The 22,229-nt window shown below is 45.3% G+C and overlaps 1 protein-coding gene across 2 annotated transcripts in view; it reads left to right on the top strand.

Moving 5' to 3' along the window:
* The window catches only part of LOC101163433 (regulator of G-protein signaling 17), a 36,750-nt gene that overhangs the window by 3,212 nt on the left and 11,309 nt on the right, over positions 1–22,229 (top strand). For both annotated transcript variants that reach the window (XM_011484337.3, XM_004077059.4), the window contains exons 2-3: positions 195–553; positions 18,978–19,108. In XM_011484337.3, coding sequence (XP_011482639.1) covers positions 551–553; positions 18,978–19,108 — 134 coding nt within the window. In that variant the 5' untranslated portion in view covers positions 195–550. The remainder of the gene's footprint in view (positions 1–194; positions 554–18,977; positions 19,109–22,229) is intronic.

Here is a 22,229-nt window from a genome sequence, read left to right as displayed (position 1 = left end):
TTTTGTCTGTCTGAATTTCTGTAGTTTCAATTACTTCATTGGTCGTTTGCGAGTTGATTGCAGATCTGTATATGCAGTCAGCTCCACAACTACTCTTTCACATTTTAAGGATGTTTAAGGATGTTTTACTCTGTACTTGGTTACAAACGTGCCTGAATTGACAGGGTTTCTTTGATCTGCTCTGTGTTTTTCAGATGCTGTACATTCATCGTCTGCTGTGCTTTTAAGTTCATAAATGGTTCTTTTACTACGCTACGAGACAGCCTAGAAGGCGACGGTCAACAGAACAGAAAATACGAGGAGGACATTTGACCCACCTCACTTTAGCTTTAGCATACATTTTTTTGCGAACTGGTCAGGGATGGTGACACCAGTAACTTCTCTTCCCTGTGGTGAAAACAACCTCTTTTTTTGTGTCCTGAATCTGCTGCAAGCCAAACAGACAGTCCAACAGTCCATACCTTCGTCAACCAGCTTGCTACCGTCCGGCGACCTGTTACCTCACGCCATGACTGCTCTGTCTGACCTGTGTTTAGGAACTCACTAATTCATGGTAAGTTTTACTTGCTACCTTCCTTTACTTCTGTACTGGGTTTGAAAACCAGCCATTCAGTTCTCAGGTTCTGCTTGTTATTTTCTACTTCATTTTCAATTTTGTCACCCCTTCTGAGCATATTTTTATTTTTATACCACATTTGCATGTGTTGTGGGCAAACGCCTCATCTCAGCAGTTTAAAACAAAGCCAAATCCTTGTTATCGTTTGCATCCAGCAACTGTTTTTCACCACGGCTGCCTGGCTGCTGAATAACCAATGGCCCCTCTGCCAGTCAGACGTCTGCATTTGCATATCGGACAGGCCGTTTTCAGCATTACCTGCCATGCATCATTGTAAAACATCACATGTGCTCTAGCTCAGTGGAGGGAATGACACTAAGCAGCGACTCTTCTAGAAATACTAAGAAGTTCTTGTTTTTATGTAGGGTTTTATATGAGCATTGACGATTTTAATCATGACCTTACAGGTAAGAGTTGTGTTTTGCTAAGTCGTACTATAGAAATCTTTAGTTTCAAGTTCGGATAAGTTATTATTGTTGTCATTTTTGCATTTGCTACACAGAATCAGATTTGGAAGACAATGCAATTCAGGATTTACTGTGATGAATTAACGTTATTATTTATTTTATTTTTATTTTTTACCTCCAGTCATTAAAACCCAATTTTTAATCAGAGAAGCTTAAGCTAAATTAAAGATCTGAGAAAATCCAAAACAAAGAACAGCTTTTAACTCTTTTTAGATGACTTATGAGCTATTTTCATAGGTTTTCTTGAACTTCTATTTTCATGTCTGCTCTTGAGTAGAATTGGCAACTGTTACGTACTACAGGAAGTGTAATGTATTAATACAGAGGTGAGGCAATTCTTTTTGCTGATAAGTGATGAGTCACCTTGATCCCTAGCTCCATTTACTGTTTTAAGAAAAAAAATGTTTTATCAATATTCTTCTTTAATTATTAGTCAGTCAACAAATGTGTCAAAAGAGCTTTTAAAATTGATATGGGATTTAAAAATGCATCCAACTTACTAATTAACACCTGCCAGTTTTTTTTTTTTTTAATATGGTGAACCTAAAATTTAAAAACGTAAAAAATTTAAGCCTTGATGGGTCTTGTCTGCTATAAAAAAATAATCCAGCAGTACACCTTTGTCCTTTTGCTAGCATGCTAGTGATGGCTTGTTTGTGTACTTTGAAAGTTGGCCAATGATCCTTAATCCCTTATATTGCATAATACAGTTGTCTCGCTATAACGTGGGTTTCCTGTCACGGTCTTGCAGTTTCACAAATTCTTCTTGATGCAATTTTCTATGCTTCTTTTTGCTTCGTAGCACTGTGTGTTCTGCGTTCTGATTGGCTGTAAACCATTGTCAAGCCAACTCTTCCATGTCGTCTTTTCTGTTCAGAACGCGTTCAGCTTGCCAAACTTTCATTAATCTTTGATTGCTAACAGTTATTGGGTTTCTTTCTATAATATTGGACTCGTTTTTCAATGAAGGTTTGAGCTTTGAGAGTTTAAACAAGAGAGAAAAGTTAAAATCTCAATGTCTGAGAAAAGTATATAAAGTGTGTAGTGATGGGATTTACATTCTTAAACATCTGAAATGTTACTGGTACTTTGCATATTTCACCTGTTGCAGGGGTTGTTTGCTTTTAGAACGTAACATGCACTAAACGACGAACCACTGTACATAACTGACAGCATAGATGAAAAACATCTAAATTAGCTAAAGTTTTTATGATAATAATTATATATTCAAGGCAGTGACGTGCAGTCAGGAGAGGCAGGTGAGGCACAGCCTCACCTGTCATTATGGGAAGAAAAGAGAAAAAATAAATTCAATTATTATATTTAATCAGTAATTTGTGCTTTGCAGTCATTTTCCATTTAAATGTACCATTTTTGGGTGTTTTTTCTTTTCAAAAACGCTGAATTTCCGCATTTGCCGTTCAGATACTAATTGACGTGCGATGAGGCACCAGCCCGCTGAGCCTCACCTTGGATTGCGCAATACCTATGCAGTCAGACGGTACTGCTGTCTCTCTGTATGTCGGTTCAATCACTTGTACTATATGAGCTTAGTTTACATAATTTAGCAGATATATATAATGTACAGTGTTTGTTTTTATAAATAACTGTATGTGACGGACGTGTTTCTTGTGCTGAGCGCTAAACGCCGGTGAAAAAGCCGCTGGGTGAGGCCAGCAGTTCTCGTGCCTCATGTTAGGGAGCGGCGGTGAGCCCTGAGATTATGACGCTAAAAAATACTAGAAGAAGCGATAGCAAGCGGCAAGTCATTTTCTTCAGAAGGAGCGGCGTATGGACTTTATTTACAAGTAAAGGTAAGACGATAATAACGTTTGTGCTTTTTTCTATGCTGCAGTTTGTATATGAAAAAAAACATGTTGAAATGATATTTTAAACAAAACACTTTAACTGTTGTCAATCAAACGGTGAATAAGTTACTCAGTTATTTATGCTCATGGTTCATATGTTTGTAAATCTGACTGATGACGTCAGTGCCTCACCAGCCATTAACCTCACCGCACGTCACTGATTCAAGGTTCAATGAAGAGAGTTTACGGTAACGTTTAGTTATTCAGGATGTGCCATCATCCGCTACATTCTAAATATACAGTATGGACCATAAATATTTGGACAGACACATTCTTTCTAATTTTGTTTCTGTACTTTACCGCAGTGATTTTAAATCAAACAACTCAGATGCCATTGAAGTGCAGACTTTCAGCTTTTATTCCATGGGTTGAACAAAAAGATTGCATAAAAATGTGAAAAACTAAAAAGCATTTTTAAACACAATCCCTTCATTTAATGGGCTGGTAAGTAATTGGACAATTGACTTCCATGCTATTGCATGGGCAGGTGTGGGCAATTCCCTTGTTATGTCATTATGAGTGAAGCAGATAAAAGGCCTGGAGTTGATTAGAGGACTCGTGCTTGCATTTGGAAGATTTTGCTGTGAACAGACAACATGTGGTCAAAGGAGCTCTTCTTGCAGGTGAAAGGAGCCGTCATTAAGCTGAGAAAACAGAAAAAAATCATGCCAGAAATTGCTACAGTATTAAGAATGGCTAAATCAACAGTGTGGTACATCTTGAGCAAAAAAGAAAGCACTGGTGAACTCAGCAACGCAAAAAGACCTGGACGTTCACGGAACAGGAGTGGTGGATGATGGCAGAATCATTTCCATGGTGAAGAGGAAACCGTTCACAACAGCCAACTAAGTGAACAACACTCTCCAGGAGGAAGACGTGTCAATATCCAAGTCTACCATAAAAAGAAGACTGCATGAAAGTAGATACAGAGGGTACACTGCAAGATGCAAGCCACTCATAAGCCTCAAGAATAGGAAGGCTAGATTGTGGAAACAGTGTGATGGTCTGGGCGTGCATGGCTGCTAGTGGCACTGGGACACTATTGTTTATTGATGACGTGACACAGGACAGAAGCAGCCCAATGAATTCTGAGGTGTTCAGAGACAAACTGTCAGTCACCTGATCTTAACCCAATCGAGCATGCATTTCACTTGCTGAAGACTAAACTTCAGACAGAAAAGCCCACAAACAAACACCAACTGAAAGCCACTGCAGTAAAGGCCTGGCAGAGCATTCAGAAGGAGAAAACCCAGCATCTGGTGATGTTCATGAGTTCAAGACTTCAGGCTGTCATTGCCAACAAAGGCTTTTCAACCAAATATTAGTAATGACCATTTTGTTTTCAGTTATTTCATTTGTACAATTACTTACCAGCCCATTAAATGAAGGGATTGTGTTTAAAAAATGCTTTAGTTTTTCACATTTGTATGCAATCTTTTTGTTCAACCCATGGAATTAAAGCTGAAAGTCTGCACTTCAATGGCATCTGAGTTGTTTTATTTAAAATTCACTGCGGTAATGTACAGAAACTAAATTACAAATAATGTGTCTCTGTCCAAATATGTATGTTCCTGACTGTATGTGTATGTTTTTAAAAAAAATAAGCTGCTCATCAATCATGACGCCCACAGTTTTCATCACCTTGGAGGTGAATTCTAGTCGAAGGGGCTAAAATTAGGGTTGTGCCAATGGACGATACCATCGTCCATCGTGATGGGTGACAGACATCACGATGGAGAGACACCATCGTGATGCCACGCCCCCGCCACGCTGCGAGTCGACACCATAAGACGCGGTTACATGTGCAAAATATATTAATAAGGATTATTGGTTGGATTAGAATCCAACCGTGTAGATGGGCCCAGAAAACCTTTTTCAGGTTATAAAAAACATTCACATGGGTCACACTTTCGTTCGGAATAAATCATTCGCACATACGCAGTAGTGTTTTTAAAAAACGGAAGAGAAACTTAGTTCCGCCGAGCGGCTACATACATAGATACGTCAGCTGGGTATTATACAAGATGATCTCCTAAACGTGCTTTTATTAATGTTACGGTTATTATGAAGAAACTGTTCGCTCATCATTTTAATTTTAATCCGTGTGGTCAGTGCTTTTTCTGTTGAAAAACGGAGCCGGAAGCCAGGATTAGCAGTATACTAACACGGGCTAACAACATTAGCACAGAGAATAGAAAAAAATCACTCCTCACATAATTCACTTCGACCAAACTGGATTCATCAAAGGCAGACACTCGGATGATAATGTCCGTAGACTAGTTAATATAATAGACTTTGCCACCATTAAAAACCAGGAAATGACGGTATTTTCGCTGGATGCTGAAAAAGCCTTTGACAGAGTAAATTGGAAGTTCCTTATTGCCGCCCTCCATAAGTTTGGTTTTGGAGAAGCATTCATCAATTGGATCAAAAAATTATATCACAACCCCAATGCATCAGTTAGAACTAATAAACAGACTTCAAACAGGTTTTTTCTTGGAAGAGGAACCAGACAGGGCTGCCCACTCTCTCCTTCTCTTTTTGCTATATTCATTGAGCCTTTAGCTGCAGCAATAAGACAAAATGAGAGCATTATAGGAATAAAAACCAAACACAGCCATCATAAAATATGTCTTTATGCGGATGACATATTACTGTTTTTAAGGAATTTACATTCTGTAAATGAAACAGCAATGATCATAAATGAATTCTCCTCCATATCAGACTATTCCATTAATTGGAATAAGTCTGTTTTATTACCACTCAACAGGAATATGGAACAAAGACTCACAATTCCAGTTAAAACAGGAAATATCAAATATCTGGGTATCTACTTTTCCCCCAAACTATCAGAACTGGTGCAGCTAAACCACACCCCATTACTGAAAAGCATACAGGACGATCTAACACGCTGGACCAACCTGCCTCTGTCACTTATGGGCAAGGTAGCCACTGTTAAAATGAAAATCTTACCCAAGGTTAATTATCTCTTCTCAATGATTCCCACACAACCGCCATTAAAATGGTTCAAAACATTAGACTCATCCATATCAAGCTTTCTATGGAACAACAAACCTGCAAGAATTAGTCTAAAAACTTTAAAATCTGCAAAAAAGCTGTGGAGGATTAGAATTAACTAACTTCCGCAAATACTTTCTTGCAAATAGATTGCAATACATCTTAAAATGGTTAAAAAATAATCCAGAAACCAACTCATGGTTAGACTTGGAACAGCCGTTATGTGGAAAGATCAACCTGTCACAGCTACCATTTATTAGCCAAACAGTTAAAAAACAGGATTGTTTCAAAAGCATTAATATAAATGCCACTTTAACAGCCTGGTGGGAATTTCTCAAAATATCAAAATCATCAATTCAACCGTGCAAAATGACACCAATCTGGAACAACCCGGACATCCATATTAACAAAAAAATGATTCACTTCCCAGCTTGGCAAGCAGGGGGCATAAAACAACTAGAGCATGTAATTATTGATAGAAGATTCATAACTCCCCAGGAACTTCAAGACAAACATGGAATAAATAACTTCTTGGAATATCAGCAACTTAAATCAAGTATTACTAAAAAGTATAAATTTAAAGACGACGATTTAAAGCTACCAGATGTAGTTACCACTCTGATTAAGTTTTCAATGAATAGAACTCTCTCCAAAATATACAAACTTTTATGTAATTTAGATAACAATATTGCCCTTCCAACAAAAAAATGGGATGCAGATTTGAGCATCAGCACAGATGAAAGCTTCTGGTCGGAACTCTGTCTAAACACCTTTAAACTGACAAAAAGTCCAAATCTGCAGCTAATCCATCTCAAAACTCTTCACAGAATTTACTACACTGGACAGAGGATGTTCAAGATGGGTCTCAGTAACTCAGACATTTGCGAGCACTGTGATAATAATCTACCCGACAGCTACATGCACGCACTGTGGTTCTGCACTCCTGTCCAGGCTCTCTGGCAGCAGGTATGTGCCGATTTATCAGTCTGGCTTAAGGTTTCAATCACGGCCTCACCGTCACTTTGTGTGCTTGGTGACATGAGTGCCATCGATATAGAAGAAGGATTAGCATCTATCATTTTCACAACTCTTTGTATTGCCAAAAAAACTATTTTAATAAATTGGAAAAACAAGAAAAATATCAACATAAGTCAACGCAGAAATCTGCTGTTTGATCATATCAGCTTGGAAAAAATGTCAGCCCAAAGCTCAAGTAACTTTGAAAGAATTCAGTCTCTCTGGTCTCCTGTGGTTGACTCCATGACTTAGGGGGTGGGGGGCTTGGTCGTCGCTGCTCCTTGCCCTTCTGCCGTGGTTTGGGGTGGGGGTCGGGGCCTCCGGTGCCTGGCGGGGGTGGGGGGGGCTCCGTTGGTCGGGGGGTCGGGTCCGGTGCCTTGGTGGGGCAGGCTGGGGCGCTGCGTGGTCCTCTGGGCTTGGGTGTGGGGGTGCGTGGTGGGGGGGTGGGGTGGTGGTCTGGCTTGGCTTGGGGGGGTGGTCCCTTTGCCTGGGGGAGGTGGGGGGGGGGCTTGTCGGCCCTGTCCTGTGGTGGGGCGTTCTGGGGGGGAGGGGGGGCCCATTATTGGTACGGGTCGGGGGGGCTAGCGGGTCGGGGTCTCTGCTGAGGCAATCAGTGGTTGCCTCGGCCGGTTGGCCTCCTCGGTCCCGTCAAGGCCTGACCAGAGCTCCTCTAGGGCCGGCGTCTGGGGGTGGGGGCCTGGGTTTGCTCCGGGGGGGGCGAAGCTTTCTGGCTCCTCTCTCTCTGTGTGGGGTTGATGGTGCCGGGCCTGGGGTGTCGGCGCCTCCGGGGGTGGGGCCCCTGGGCTGGGTGGCCCTGGCCCCTTTGCTGGGGGGGGGGCTGGGGGACAGCTGTTTGACCACCGGGGGACAGTCTACCAGCTGTCCCCAACTTACCCCCTTCCTCATATAACCTCATATTAGGGTGAGGGGGTGGGGGGTCTAGCCTGCGATGCGCCTTGGGGGGGGGGGGGGGGGGGTCTTTGGCAGTGGCCCCCCTCCTATGGTTGCTGTATGGAGTGGGCCCCCCCTCTTTCGGTTTTATTTGCACCTTAGACATGTAGGGTCCTTGGTTGGGGGGGTGCTTGGACATCACTGCAAGCAAGCAGCAGATGTCCTCCTGGCACCCTACCCGCCTATTTTAACCGCACCTTAGACATTTAGGGCCCCTTGGTGGGGAGGGTGAAGGGACATCACTGTGAGTAATCAGGAGATGTCCCCTTAGTGCCCTACTCGCCAATTTTAACTGCACCCCCCTTAGTACACACACCCCTCCCCCTTCAATATATACATTCCAACATAAACACACACACATGCACACACACACCCTCTCAAACACACATACACGCACACACATTTTGCAAGGAAGGTGGGACCTGGGTCCATCTGTCCCCTACCCCTTCCCTGGTGGGGGGTGCTGGCCCCTTGGCGATGGCGGCCGTGTCCCTTGGGTGCCGGCTCCCTGGGCCCGGCGGTGCTCTCTCTCTGCACGGTGGGGGGGTTCATATTACACCTGAGCCGGGGGTGTTCGTGTCCCTGGGGGGTGGGTCCTGGTCCTTGCCCCTGAGCGCTGGGCCCCGCCAAACTTCCAACATGGCCGAGCCTGGTCGGGCCATATTTATAACACCCCTTGTGGGGTGTTTATAACACCCCTTGTGGGGTGTTATAAATAGCGGGTCTCCCTTGGGGGGTCCTGGCTCGTACCTGGGGTTGGGGCGGGGGGATGCCCGGAACTCCTGGGTGGTGGTGGGGTGCTCGTCTGGGGCTGTGGGCGTCCTTCTCTGGTGGGGCCCTGCGTTGGGCTCTTCCGGCGCGGCGGGGGGCTACTTTCCTGGCTGGGCTGGGGCGGCTCTCTCTTTCCCTCCGCGCCTCCCTGCTCTCTGGCTCTGGGGGCCTCGCGGCGGTCCTGCTGGCCCTGGCCTGGGTGGCGGTCTCGGTCGCCCGGGGGGCGGTTGTTCCCTGCTTGTTCCCGTGTGGCGTTGGGGGAGTTCCGGCTGCCGCTGCTGCTGCGGCGGGGGTCTGGGTGTGGGGGTGGCTGGGCGCTCCTCCTCCTTCTTTTCACATTCCACCATCCATTTTAGAAGAACATAAACACTCACCTGAGCACAGGTGTTAGCTCACCTTTTGCACTTATAGTTTGCATGATTGAATGAATGAAAGATTTCACACTAGTTGGTTTAAAGGCGTAGGCGTTCGTGAACACTATCTGTTTTGTGTACATGTTGACATGTGAACATTTTTTGCAGCTAGCAGGTGTGTTAATAATATTTGAGTGTGTGTGAACAGGCCCCGCCCTTTTTGTACTACATTTGAACTGTACCGTAATGATAAACAACCAGTAAACCTGTCTGCTCTATGCTGCTTCATGGTCTTACCCCCCCTCTCACTATCACCCCCCCCCCCCCCCCCCCCTCTAACATCCCTCCCTCTTCTTCCCTTCTTTCCTTTTCCGTCCGGTCCAACACCAAAGATTTTCAATCATGGTTGAAATGAATAAAGTTTGGCCTCAATTACAAAAGGGGTTTGTTCAGTCACACCTTTGGTTAGTCTGAAGATTAATAACCCCTCTTGTTAAAGTAAAATATGTCCAACACAAGAGGCCCTCAGCTCTCATCTGCCTGCCTAGCTGTTGGACAGGACAAGTAAAAAAAAACAAAAAAAAACAACAACATTAGCATGAACATAAAATCCATGCGTGAAACGCTGCAATCTGCATCTTGGCTGCACGTAAATATGTGGGAATAACATCAGCCTTTATTTTGTCGGGACACGACTGGAAACACAAATCCATGTGATTGTTTGAACGGTTTCTAAGTACTGAGCGGCCTTTCTGGTTCGAAGCTTACACACTGCGTTAGCTAGCGCTCCGAGTTCTGCCCCGACACACACTTTTACCGGGAGACCCGGTTCTCCTAATTTCCGGTTGCTCGTTCATGTAGAGCTGCAGGACGGATCACAGTCCTAAGTCTCCCACACGTAATAAAGCATCCTTACTTCCCCTAAAACACAAAACTGTAAGTCCGTCTGCTCTGCTAGAGACACGGTCGCTCGCTCCACAAGTGCAGGACCGGACCACTTCTTTTCTATTTTGTTTATTTATGTCATGATTTCAAGGCAGGGCGAACCCAGATGCTGGAACCCAGAAAGAGGTCCGGAACGTGGCAGGTAAGAAGGATTTATTATTTTCTATGAGGCTGGCAAAGAGGGTTGGCGAGAGGTGATCCAGATGGATAGTCTGTGGCACGGCTGGAGGTGCGGACGCGGCGGTTCACTGATCCTTCCCGACAGCAGGCTGGAGAATGTGCTGACGTCACTCTTGGACAGGATTCCAAAGAAGGGCAACGATCTGGCGCTGATTATTGGCGTTGGGTCTCCTTTTAAGCAGCAGAGGTTGATGAGTTGAGTGACGGCAGCTGGAGAATAATCAGGAGCAGAGTGGAGCCAAGCTGGAGGGGGAGGAGTCTGACAGAGGCACCATGACAGTACCCCCCCCTCAACGACCGCCTCCAGGCGGTCCCGGACGCCGACCAGGGTGGGCACGATAGAAGTCAGAGATCAGGGAAGGGTCCAGGATGAGGGAACGGGAGACCCAGGAGCGTTCCTCTGGACCGTAACCCTCCCAATCAACCAGGAACTGGTGGCCACGACCCCGGCGCCGGACGTCCAGAATGCGGCTGACCGTATAGGCAGGCGCACCATCAATGAGCCGGGCGGGTGGTGGGGATGCGGAAGGCGGGCAAAGCATGCTGTCCTGAACAGGCTTGAGCTGAGACACATGGAACGAAGGGTGAATCTTGAGAGCCGCAGGTAATCGTAGCCGGACACAGGAGGGACTGATAACCCTTTCGATGGTGTAGGGACCAATATAACGAGGAGCAAGCTTCCGAGAGGTGGCATGAATGGGTATGTTCCGCGAGGACAACCAAACCCTCTGACCTGGCTGGTAGGTAGGGCCCACCACCCTGCGACGATTGGCTGTACGGCATTTGCTCTCCTTGGTGCGGAGGAGAGCAGCCCTGGTTAGATGCCAGATGTCTTGGCATCTCTTGAGGTGGTCCTGAACCGAGGGCACTGCCAAGTCCAGTTCATGAGAGGGAAACAGCGGTGGTGGGTACCCGAGGGCCGCCTCAAACGGAGACAAACCTGTGGCGGTGGAAGGGTGAGTATTATGCGCATATTCAGCCCAAACCAAGTACCTTGACCAGTCCGTAGAATTGCGGTCAACGAGGCAGTGAAGGGAGGCCTCGAGCTCCTGATTGACACGCTCAGCCTGCCCGTTAGATTGGGGATGGTATCCGGAAGTAAGGCTGATGGTGGCGCCCAAGGCTGTGCAGAAGGCCTTCCAGACTTGAGACACGAACTGGGGTCCGCGGTCTGAGACGATGTCCGATGGCAGCCCGTGATGGCGAAACACGTTGTGAACCAGAGCGTCAGCAGTTTCAGTGGCTGTAGGCAACTGAGGGAGGGGAATGAAATGCACGAACTTGGAGAAACGATCAATGACAGTCAAGATTACAGTGTTACCCTGAGAGACGGGAAGGCCAGTGACAAAGTCGACAGCTATGTGAGACCAAGGACGGCTGGGAGTGGACAGTGGATGGAGCAAACCGGATGGAGGACGGTTGGAAGTTTTGGAGCGGGCGCAGGTCGAACAGGCAGCCACGTACTCTTTGACGTCTTTGGCCATCGAAGGCCAGTAGAAGCGTCGACGGAGAAGATGTAGAGTTCTGGCTACACCACCGTGACAGGCGATGCGAGACGCATGAGCCCAGGTAATAACGTCGGACCTTAAAGATCGAGGCACATACAAGGTACCAGGAGGAGGATCAGGATGGTCAGTGTCCTCACCTTGAGCCTGAATGACTTTAGTCTCGATGTCCCAGGTGAGTGCCCCAATTATGCATGTGGAGGGGATGATGTTGGTAGCGGAGTCAGGATCGTCGGAGGAGCTGTATTGGCGGGAAAGGGCGTCTGGTTTTATGTTGCGACTGCCTGGTCTGTAGGTAATGGAAAAATTAAAACGGTCAAAAAACAAACACCAGCGGGCTTGACGAGAGTTCAATCTCTTAGCAGTACGGAGGTATGCAAGGTTCTTGTGATCCGTCCAGACTATAAATGGTTGTGCCGCTCCCTCCAGCCAGTGCCGCCACTCCTCCAGAGCAAGTTTGATGGCGAGTAGTTCACGGTTTCCCACGTCGTAATTTCTTTCTGAGGGGGTGAGTTTCTTAGAATAAAAAGCACAGGGTTTGAGCTTCCCGGTTTTCTCCTCCCGCTGGGAAAGGACCGCCCCAACCCCAGTGTCCGAAGCGTCGACCTCTACAACAAACTGCCTGGTAGGATCAGGTTGTATTAGGATGGGGGCAGACACAAAAAGTTTCTTGAGGGTGTCAAAAGCATGCTGGGCCATGGTGTTCCATTGAAAAGATCTGGTGGTAGATGTGAGCTGGGTGAGTGGAGCGGCGATACTACTATAATTCCTAATGAAACGACGGTAAAAGTTTGCGAATCCGAGAAATTGCTGTAGTTTTCTGCGTGTGGTGGGGGGTTCCCACTGGGAAACTGCTTTGATCTTAGCTGGATCTGGACGGATACCGCCTGCCTCGAAAATATACCCTAAAAAAGGGATGACGGATGAGTGGAACTGGCATTTCTCGGCCTTGACGAATAGCTGGTTCTCTAAGAGCCTTTGCAAAACCTGACGAACATGAGCTGGGTGTTGACTGGGGTCTTTGGAGTAGATGAGAATGTCATCGAGATAGACAAACACGAAACGGTTGATAAAGTCGCGGAGAACGTCATTGACAAGACGCTGAAAAACTGCGGGGGCGTTAGTAAGGCCGAAGGGCATGACAAGATATTCAAAATGACCCAGGGGAGTACTAAACGCGGTTTTCCATTCGTCCCCCTCCTTAATCCGGACCAGATGATAAGCGTTACGTAAGTCGAGTTTGGAAAAGATGCGGGCCTCCTGGATGGAGTCGAAAACGGAACTAATGAGAGGGAGAGAGTACTTGTCTTTGATGGTTATTTGATTAAGTTCGCGATAGTCGATACAGGGCCTGAGAGATTTGTCTTTTTTCTGTACGAAAAAAAACCCGGCACCGACGGGGGAAGATGAGGGGCGAATGTGACCGGAGGTGAGGGCCTCCTGTATGTAACTCTCCATGGCGGCCTTTTCGGGCCCGGAAAGATTAAATAGTCGACCCTTAGGAAGGGGGGCGCCTTCCAGTAAGTTGATGGTACAGTCATACGGCCTGTGGGGGGGAAGCGAACTGGCTTTGGATTTGCTAAAGACAGTGCGTAAATCGTGGTAACATTCAGGGACGTTAGAAAGATCAATCTGCTCAGGAGTAATCACCGGGGTGACGTCCACTGAAGGAATGGCAGAGAGCATACAGTTAGCGAGGCAGAATTTGCTCCAATCAGTAAGCCGGTGATTACTCCAATCAAACTGAGGATTATGATGTTGTAACCACGAAAACCCCAATACGACTGGGTTCTGAGGGGAGTGGGTAACAAAAAACCGGGTGGACTCACGATGGTTGCCGGAGGTGACGAGAAGAACGGGTTTGGTGCAGTGAGTGATGATAGACAGATGCTGACCACCCAAACCAGCGGTTTTGACCGGGACTTGAAGTTCTTCTGTGGGCAGAGACAGCCGAGAAACAAGGCTTTGGTCTATGAGACTCTGTTCAGCTCCAGAGTCAATGAGGGCCTGGGACTCAACAATCTTGGATGCATGACATAACTTGACAGGAACATAGAGGAAGTGCTTGGAAAACGGGGATCTATCACCCGCCCGCGGCCTGTCGTCTAGCGGGGGGCTGCAAAGTTTAAACGTACTGCACACTGATTGACAAGATGTCCAGTTTTACCGCAATAGAAGCACGCACCTTCAGCTCGACGTCTCTGCCGCTCCTCGGAAGAGAGCTTGGAGTGCCCGATCTGCATGGGTTCCTCAGGAGAACTGCTGGAATGTTCAGACGTGTGAGCAGGTGAAGAGTGCGGCGCATTACCTTGGGCTGAACGCACGGGACTTTTGCGGGGATGTGTAGTCCGTTCATGACGTCTCTCTTTTAGGCGGGTGTCTGAGCGCAGGGCAGCGGTGACGAGATCCTCAAACGAGTGGGTCTCCGGTTGCGTACATAGATGGTCCTTAATGTCATCATTCAGGGATTGATAGAACACTCCTCGTAACGCGGGATCGGTCCATCCTGCCTCCACTGCCAGGATCCTGAAATCTATGACATGGTCGCTGACTGACCGGTTACGTTGTTTCATGGTTAGCAGCTTACGTGTGGCCTCTTCCTGCTTTTTAGGATGATCAAACACCAGCTGAAACTCCCGTATGAAATGTTCAAAAGAGAGATGAGAAGTTGGGTTGACTGCTAAGAACGCCTGAGCCCACTGTAAGGCTTTGTTGCGAAGAGAATTAACAACCAAGGTTATTTTGCTAAGGTCGGATTGATAATAACTAGGAGCTTGTTGGAATAACAAACGACACTGGAGTAGGAAGCCACCACATGCCTCAACGTCGCCGAAGAATGGCTCAGGTTGCAACCGGAAGTTTTCCGGGCTTGGAGAGGAAACGGAAGTGACGGCGTTACTAGGAGCCGGAAGCGTAGCCGTAGCAGCGGGGCTAGCTACCCGACCAGATAAATCCATTAAAGTCTGTGTTAAACTATCCAGGCGCTGAAATAGTTCCTGCTGGGCGGACGCAACTTGTGAGAGTGCGTCGGCTTGACGCCCTAACGCGATACCTTGTTGATTGACCGCGTAGCGGAGTCCCTCCGGGTCAGCTGGGTCCGGGGTATGGCCAGATCGTTCTGTCATGATTTCAAGGCAGGGCGAACCCAGATGCTGGAACCCAGAAAGAGGTCCGGAACGTGGCAGGTAAGAAGGATTTATTATTTTCTTTGAGGCTGGCAAAGAGGGTTGGCGAGAGGTGATCCAGATGGATAGTCTGTGGCACGGCTGGAGGTGCGGACGCGGCGGTTCACTGATCCTTCCCGACAGCAGGCTGGAGAATGTGCTGACGTCACTCTTGGACAGGATTCCAAAGAAGGGCAACGATCTGGCGCTGATTATTGGCGTTGGGTCTCCTTTTAAGCAGCAGAGGTTGATGAGTTGAGTGACGGCAGCTGGAGAATAATCAGGAGCAGAGTGGAGCCAAGCTGGAGGGGGAGGAGTCTGACAGAGGCACCATGACAATTTATTTATTTTTAAAGTCACTTCCCTCAGTTTAGACTGGATCATCGCGGATGAGTCATTATTTGGGGAATAAAATAAAAAAGTAATAAAGTAAAATAACGAATAGCAATTATATAAGAACGAAAAATTAAAAATAGCCCCCCCCCCCCCCCCCCCCCCCCCCCCCCCCCCCGACGATATCATCGTCCATCCCGATGGTTGACTGCAAACATCGTCAACTGCAAAATTAGGGGACATCGCCCAACCTTAGCTAAAATATGTTTGAAGTCACATCAGACGGACTGGTGGGTCAGTATCCACTGTCCTTATCTGAAGGGGGTGTTAATTCATCCACTTGGAAACGTCATAGAAGCAGGCGAATGTCTTAAGCAGCACTTTGGTGTCAAGCAATGAAAGTGGTGCTAAAAGAATTTGCATACTTTTTAGTTATGGGTAGGCCGTCCACAGAGAGAAAGTATTTTAGTATTTTAGACTTTATTTGATTTTTTTACTGTGTAGAAAACATAACTGGATGTTGCTAAATAAACAACAGACCTTTAACTTTTAAGGATTCCATCCAATCAGATGCCAGAATTGAGTGAAGTTTGTTTTTAACTTATTTTATTAAGCTGGACAAGCACAGTTCTTGTGTCCCTACCTGAGCATAGAACACTGTGATGACACTAGCCTAATGAACCAGACTTTAAGGGTCAAATGTACCCAGGCGCAGTGGATATTGCCTACTGGAAGTATTATCTGAACAAGCATGACTAAAAGAAGGTACATCCTTCATCATGTGTGATTCCACAGCTCACACAATCCATGGAAATCACATTCAAGTAAAAAAAAGAAATACATTGAGCTATTTGGAGGAGTCAGGAAGGGATTTGCACTAGAACAGTTTTTTCATGTGGAAATTATGGTTAGAGAATTAGTTAATTGACTGCTGATAGCAGCTACTTTGTTGATAAAATTAAACTGTGAGAATAGAAGAAAATTGATGTTGCTTATTTGGATGCAACAGAAGTTTAGGTTGATGATTACTCTTGAAGGGTCTATAAGGGTTGATATGACTGTGCATGCATGTGTTTCATTAATGTGCACATGTGTGGGTCCTGCATGTTTGCTATGCTGATTTGGTGCCAGTGAAAATGCATTTTTTGGTTTGTGTCAAAGCTTAGTGAAAGACTTGGCTTCAAACCAAGGAGGAAGGGATTCCGTTCCTTCTTGGACCTGTGCCTTGTGTCACGAATTATTATGTGATATAAACAACTTAATTCCCCTAAAATACAACTTTGCCCTTGAAAAAAAATACCAACATTAGCTAAATATCGTTTTATGTTTTGCTTACTCTATTAGCATGTTGTAGTTTCTGTGTACTATTCAACTCTCATATACTATACGTTACGAGACTAGAGTAGCAAATCATGCCTTACTGCTTTAAGTTGAAATTTTCAGCATTTCAGAAACCCCAATGCTAGCTAGCATCTTAGCTTTTTGCTAGCTCTGAGCCTAACGTAAACATTTGGTTGACTGGCTCAATGTAAAAAAATTGCGATACACATAAAGCTGCTTGCATTGTCTTAATAATAGCTAGGCGTTTTTTTTTGTTATTTAAACATTATAGCAAGGTAATGTTAGATGGCTTATAAAGCGAGAAAAATTAGGGGAAAAAAAGAAATAAAGGAAAATTGTTTTAAAATACCAATCAGAGAGGAAGCGTTGGGGACATGAAATATGAATGGCTAGGGAGAAAAGTCTGTACAAATTAAGCTCCAAGCTGGCAGTACTGAATGAGCCAAACCATTGGCCCCGTGTTAGCTAGGGGCGGCCGTGGTGCAGCGGTAGGGCGGTCGACCCATGATCGTAATATTGCAGGTTCGATTCCCGCCTTGCACGCCCATGTGTCGAAGTGTCCTTGGACAAGACATTGAACCCCACCTTGTCTCTGGTGGAAGGTTGGTGCCAGTGTTCAGCAGCGGAGCTGCCATCAGTGTGTGAATGTGTGTGTGCATGGGTGAATGGGACTGTGACTGTAAAGCGCTTTGGGCCGTCGTAAGAAGGTAGAAAGCGCTATATAAGTATACGCCATTTACCATTCCCCAGTTGGCACTCATCAACATTTTTTCATTTAGAAAAAAATTGCTAAACATCCTTTTCTATCTATTTTATTTACCCATTTTATGCCTAGACAGGGTTGCCAGAACCTATCTTGGCTACTCTTAGGCAAAGGCTGGGTAGACCCGGGGCAAGTCCTCAACCTGTCACACGGCCACACAATTGCACACCGATGCACAATTTGGAGTCATAAATCAATCTATGAAGCATGTTTTTGAAATCTGGGGAGAAGCCAGGGTTCCTCACTCTCACTGCGCCGCCATGCCGCCCATTATTTTCGAATTTTCACAAATTAATTTTGAAACTAAAGAAATTCTAACCGATTTGTAAAAAGAAAGCAAAAAAGAAACTAAGGCTATGTCCGAATTTCCTCCCTACTTAACTAATAAAAAGAGTATTGCACAGCTTAATATCGGGATAATGATAAATTTGCGATTTATTGTGGAGGCCTGATTAGGGGTGTGACGATAGCCGCATCATGTCATCACCGCGGTCACCGTCACAGCATGTTCCTTTTTTTGTTTTTTTTGTTTTTGAAAGTTCTGCATATGGTGTGGGATTTTAACTATAATAAACACATTCATCTTTGCTCATAATATACTTTTTCTGCGAGTCCTGTGTTCAAACTTCAAGGGCTTCTGGGGGAAAAAGCCTGCATCCTCCTGCGCAAGGGAGGGACAGTCCATTATACATATTATCCGGGACTTTTTTGTGTGTGTCTGGTTTTAATTAACTGTTTGCCATTTTTCAGTAATTTTAATGTTTACAGATAATGTTAAATCAAATACACACAAGCATGGGCATAAAAGACAATAGAGTAATTATAACAGTTGGAGTTACTAATATTTTAATTGCAAGTATGCCTACCGCTTCATATGGTATAGCAAAATAACCTATGGCGGCGCTAAAGAAAAATGGCAACGAATTTAGTGTGTAAACCAAATACTGTGTCGGCTATTTGGGCACACTTTGGCTTTGAGACAGATGACAAGGCACAGCCGGTGAATTTGGACAAGGAAGTGTCTTTCCTGCGCTGACTTTTCTCTTCCTGACCATGTCCGGTTGGACGCAGGTGAGATCCCCTGTTCGGACCCTCAGAGCCTCCAGAGTGGGCCAACAAAGAATCATTCACCGTTTTTCTGGGGAAAAACTTCTTTTATTACCGTTCTTCCCTGTAGCATCAAACATGAACGCGCACCCCCAACCCTCTTGCGCTGCACGCGCTTCCTCCTCTGCTTTCACACACACGCGCGGTTTCAGCACATACACATCCTCATTCTACAACAGAAGTTTCCGTTTTGCGAGGAAATACGACAAATTTACTGCATTCTAATTATTAATTTCCATTGTATCCATTTCCATTGCAAGCTGCGTGCGTTCTTGAGTTCGCTATGCGGCCGGAGGATTTTGTGTTGGGGTGGGGGGTCGCAAGAGTCCCAACACCATGACTCTTGCTGCTTCATCACCGCGGTGATCAAAAATCCCACACCGTCACACCTCTAGGCCTAATCTAGTGTGCTATATTGTGAGTATTGAAGGAATTTGAACATATCCTATATTATTAAGAGGTGTAAGTCTGTTAGCATTGTTGTTGTTCGATACTTGCTAAACTCAATACAACTCGGATCCAGGAAGGAAGTTATATATTTCTTAACTTTGTCTAACCCTTTTATTTTTTTCCCAAAGCCCTGCAGTGTGAGTGGAGTGGAGATGAGAAAAAGGCAGGCGGCTCATATCGAGGCCCCTCCCCAGGCCCCTGGACAACCCAGACCCAACACCTGCTGCCTCTGCTGGTGTGGCTGCTGCAAGTGTCTCTGGTAAGCGTGCTGTACCCAAAGCATCCACCCATATCTATTCTTATTCTACTGTTCGGGAGAAATTTAAGTTGCGGCTGCAAAACTTTTTCTCTTATGTACTTTTCCTTATGTTCCTTATGTACATTTATGCTTCATTTGTAGCTATAAAAATGTAAACATCCCAGATTATCTGAAAACAAATTACAAGTATTGGGAAAATTGTTTTTTCAAGGCATTAAACGATCACTATTACTTACATAGAAGTTTAGTAATATTTTTAATTCAGTTTCTGTTACATTTTTTGTACTTTTGTTCTGCTTGTGGCGACGAGAAAAGGCCGCTGGAGCTTAGCATCAGCTTACAACAGCATTACTGTCTGCAGCTAAGGATGTGACCTGAAACAACAAACAGTTGCTTTTGCTTTTAATCCTGTCGCCTAATCTGATGTGTCTCACTCAGTTTGAGCTTCCATATCATTTCCCCTGGCTTGATGGAGACCTGGCACAGAGCAGGTGGAGGGGTGTGTGTGTGTGTGTGTGTGTGCACTTGTGGGGGGGTGTTCAGGGACTCCAGCAAATCTATTCAACTTTAATCTGAGATGCATTCTTTGAATGTTGCTGCTCGTAATCACATTCCCTTCCTATTTTTAACAGTTGTGGGTTTTTCTAGTCTGCTAACCAGGCAGGCTACAAATGTTGCACATTGTATCTGTTCAGTCTGAACTAGGGGTGTGTATTGGCAAGAGTCTGGTGATATGATATATGCGTGCGATACGATGTGTATCGCGATACATCTCAAGTGTCACTCACTCTAATCTGGAGCCCACTACAAAGCACCACAATCTACCTTTTTATATGGTACTGGCAGCAACATGGCAGAGTTTTGGTTCTGTACCCATCCCAAGCAAAAGTAGTAGTAATTTAGCATTTAACACAAGCGAATTCTCATCTTGTTATTTTGGTGTGATGTAGAGCTGCTCAAAGAGGCTCAGTGTGCAGTGCTGCCAACTAGCAGTCGGGGGTTTAAGTGGAAAGCAAGAGTCAGATGCTGAAGGACGCTCATAAATGATTAAATAAATATTGTCTTGACAACATTTTAAATCGATAAAAGTATTGCCAAATGAAATATCGCGATACATCTCCAAACCGTTTTTTCCCTAAACCCCTAGTGTGAATGCAAACAGAAAACATGAAAGCAGAATTTAAATAACTTTGCATCTCACAGTTGATTGGCTTTGAAGTTCAATTTGTAACAAATGCTTAAAAGAGATGCTTTCAGCAACAAAATAAATGAATGCAATAAAGGTTTAAGTTGCACAGTGCCCTTGAGCAAGACACCAAAAGCCAAGTGCTGGTGCAAAGCTCCTGCAAGCTACCTCACTGTTGCTCCACCCTCACTGTCACAGAGGAGTGAGTGAATGAAACATTGTTTTCAGGCAGTGAATGGTGAATGCGCCACTTCTTTCATACCACTTCATCTGAAGTGGTGGCAGCTTGCGGACCGTGACTCTCCCCTCGCTCGGGTGCCAGCATCGGATCTCCAGAAAAGAGCCAGGAAAAAATCCCCTCCAGTGATGTTAATGACGCGCCGCTGCGGCGACACTTCAGACGAAATCCTGTGAAAACCATACATTGCTTCTGAAATGTGTAGTTTCTATTTATTTCTCTTTGACCTCTCTGTAACTGGTCCGAGCCCTCCTCACCCGTCTTTACACAAGACTCTTATCTGGTCGGGGTGCCTTCATTTCCCAGCCGCACATCACATGCAAAACAGCTGCGAAGAACAGCCTGTATATTTAGGCGTATTGCGAGGGTGCCGGGGGCACTGTGGCTGGCTTAGCCCATTACTAATGCACAATAGAGACTTTGACAAGAGACAGCAAGAGGAAGGAAAGATCCTCCATGGTGGGACAAAAATAGACCACTCAGTGTGGACTCAGCTAGTCAGACTGAGCTACGACAGACATAGAGGCTTCAGTGTTATTACATCAAAATGTGAAGTCAGGCTATAGTGCTTTTAACTAATAACAGAGAAAAAAAAGTGGACCTTGGTTTGATTATCATTTTATATAAAATAAACATATATTTGTGTCATTTGATCCAAAGATTGTTTTTTTTATTTTGTTAAACATACATATTTTATTTGTTTTTAAGCTGTCAGGGTTCAAATTAAATGAAAAACAACATTACTTACAGAATAATTCAGAATAAAAGCCAGAAAGACCTGTTTCAAGCTAGAAGTGAATTAAAAACTAAGAATTTAGGGTCTGAGTAAAATAAAACTAGAACTTTAACTTTTATTGTTTTCTCAAACCTATCTGTTCCCAATCACTGAACAAACTAGGCATTTGGGTTAAAACAATAAAAATTAAAGCCGCAAGCGGCGTTGTTTGGCCCGCAGACGGAACCCGCCTTCCACGCCCAACTGTATGCACCACCGCTGCCCTCACTGCCTCCACTGGCCCCACCGCCCACACCGGCCACTTTTGAATAACACTAGTCAGATCTGCGTATGCTAACTATGCTAGCTATGCTAATGTGGCTTAAAGTGCTAGCATAGCGATCAGCATAATCAACTGACTCAGAAAAACACATTGTTTAACATGGTAATTATGCTAACTATGCTAGTTATGCTAACATAGCTAAAAGTGCTAGCTGTGCAGCAAGTGTGTGCAATTGCGTAAAAATCGCTCAAACAAAAGTGTTGTTTTCCCATATCGTGGGAAAACACAAAAATCGCCAATTTTCAGAGTTCGCCACAAAATGGCCGCCAAGCCGTAGGTCGTGTGGCCGTCACATGATGATTTCAAAACTTCTTAGGGATATCCCCAACTCGTCTGTTTTGGTTTCGCAACTGCATTTTGAAGCACATTTTGTTTGCCCCCATATGCGATTTTCGGCCCATTCATTTTTTGACGGGATCACTGGCCGTGATGTCATCGTCTTCGGGGGGGTGACGTTGACTTTGTGGAAAATTCATTTGCAATTTATCCCATGTGTGTGCACATTTTCGTGACTTTTCGAGCATGCGACAGGGGTCACATTCTTGCTGAAAGGCATCGAAGTCGTTCCAACTGCGAAAACAATATGGTCCTTGCAGTCAGTGACTGCTGCTGCGGGCCATAATTAATAAGTTAAAAAAA

The sequence above is a fragment of the Oryzias latipes genome, chromosome 15 (genome assembly GCF_002234675.1).
Source record: "Oryzias latipes chromosome 15, ASM223467v1".
In the NCBI taxonomy this organism is placed as follows: domain Eukaryota; kingdom Metazoa; phylum Chordata; class Actinopteri; order Beloniformes; family Adrianichthyidae; genus Oryzias; species Oryzias latipes.
Note: the sequence above shows the minus strand (reverse complement) of the source record. Positions and strands in the feature narration are given on the sequence as shown.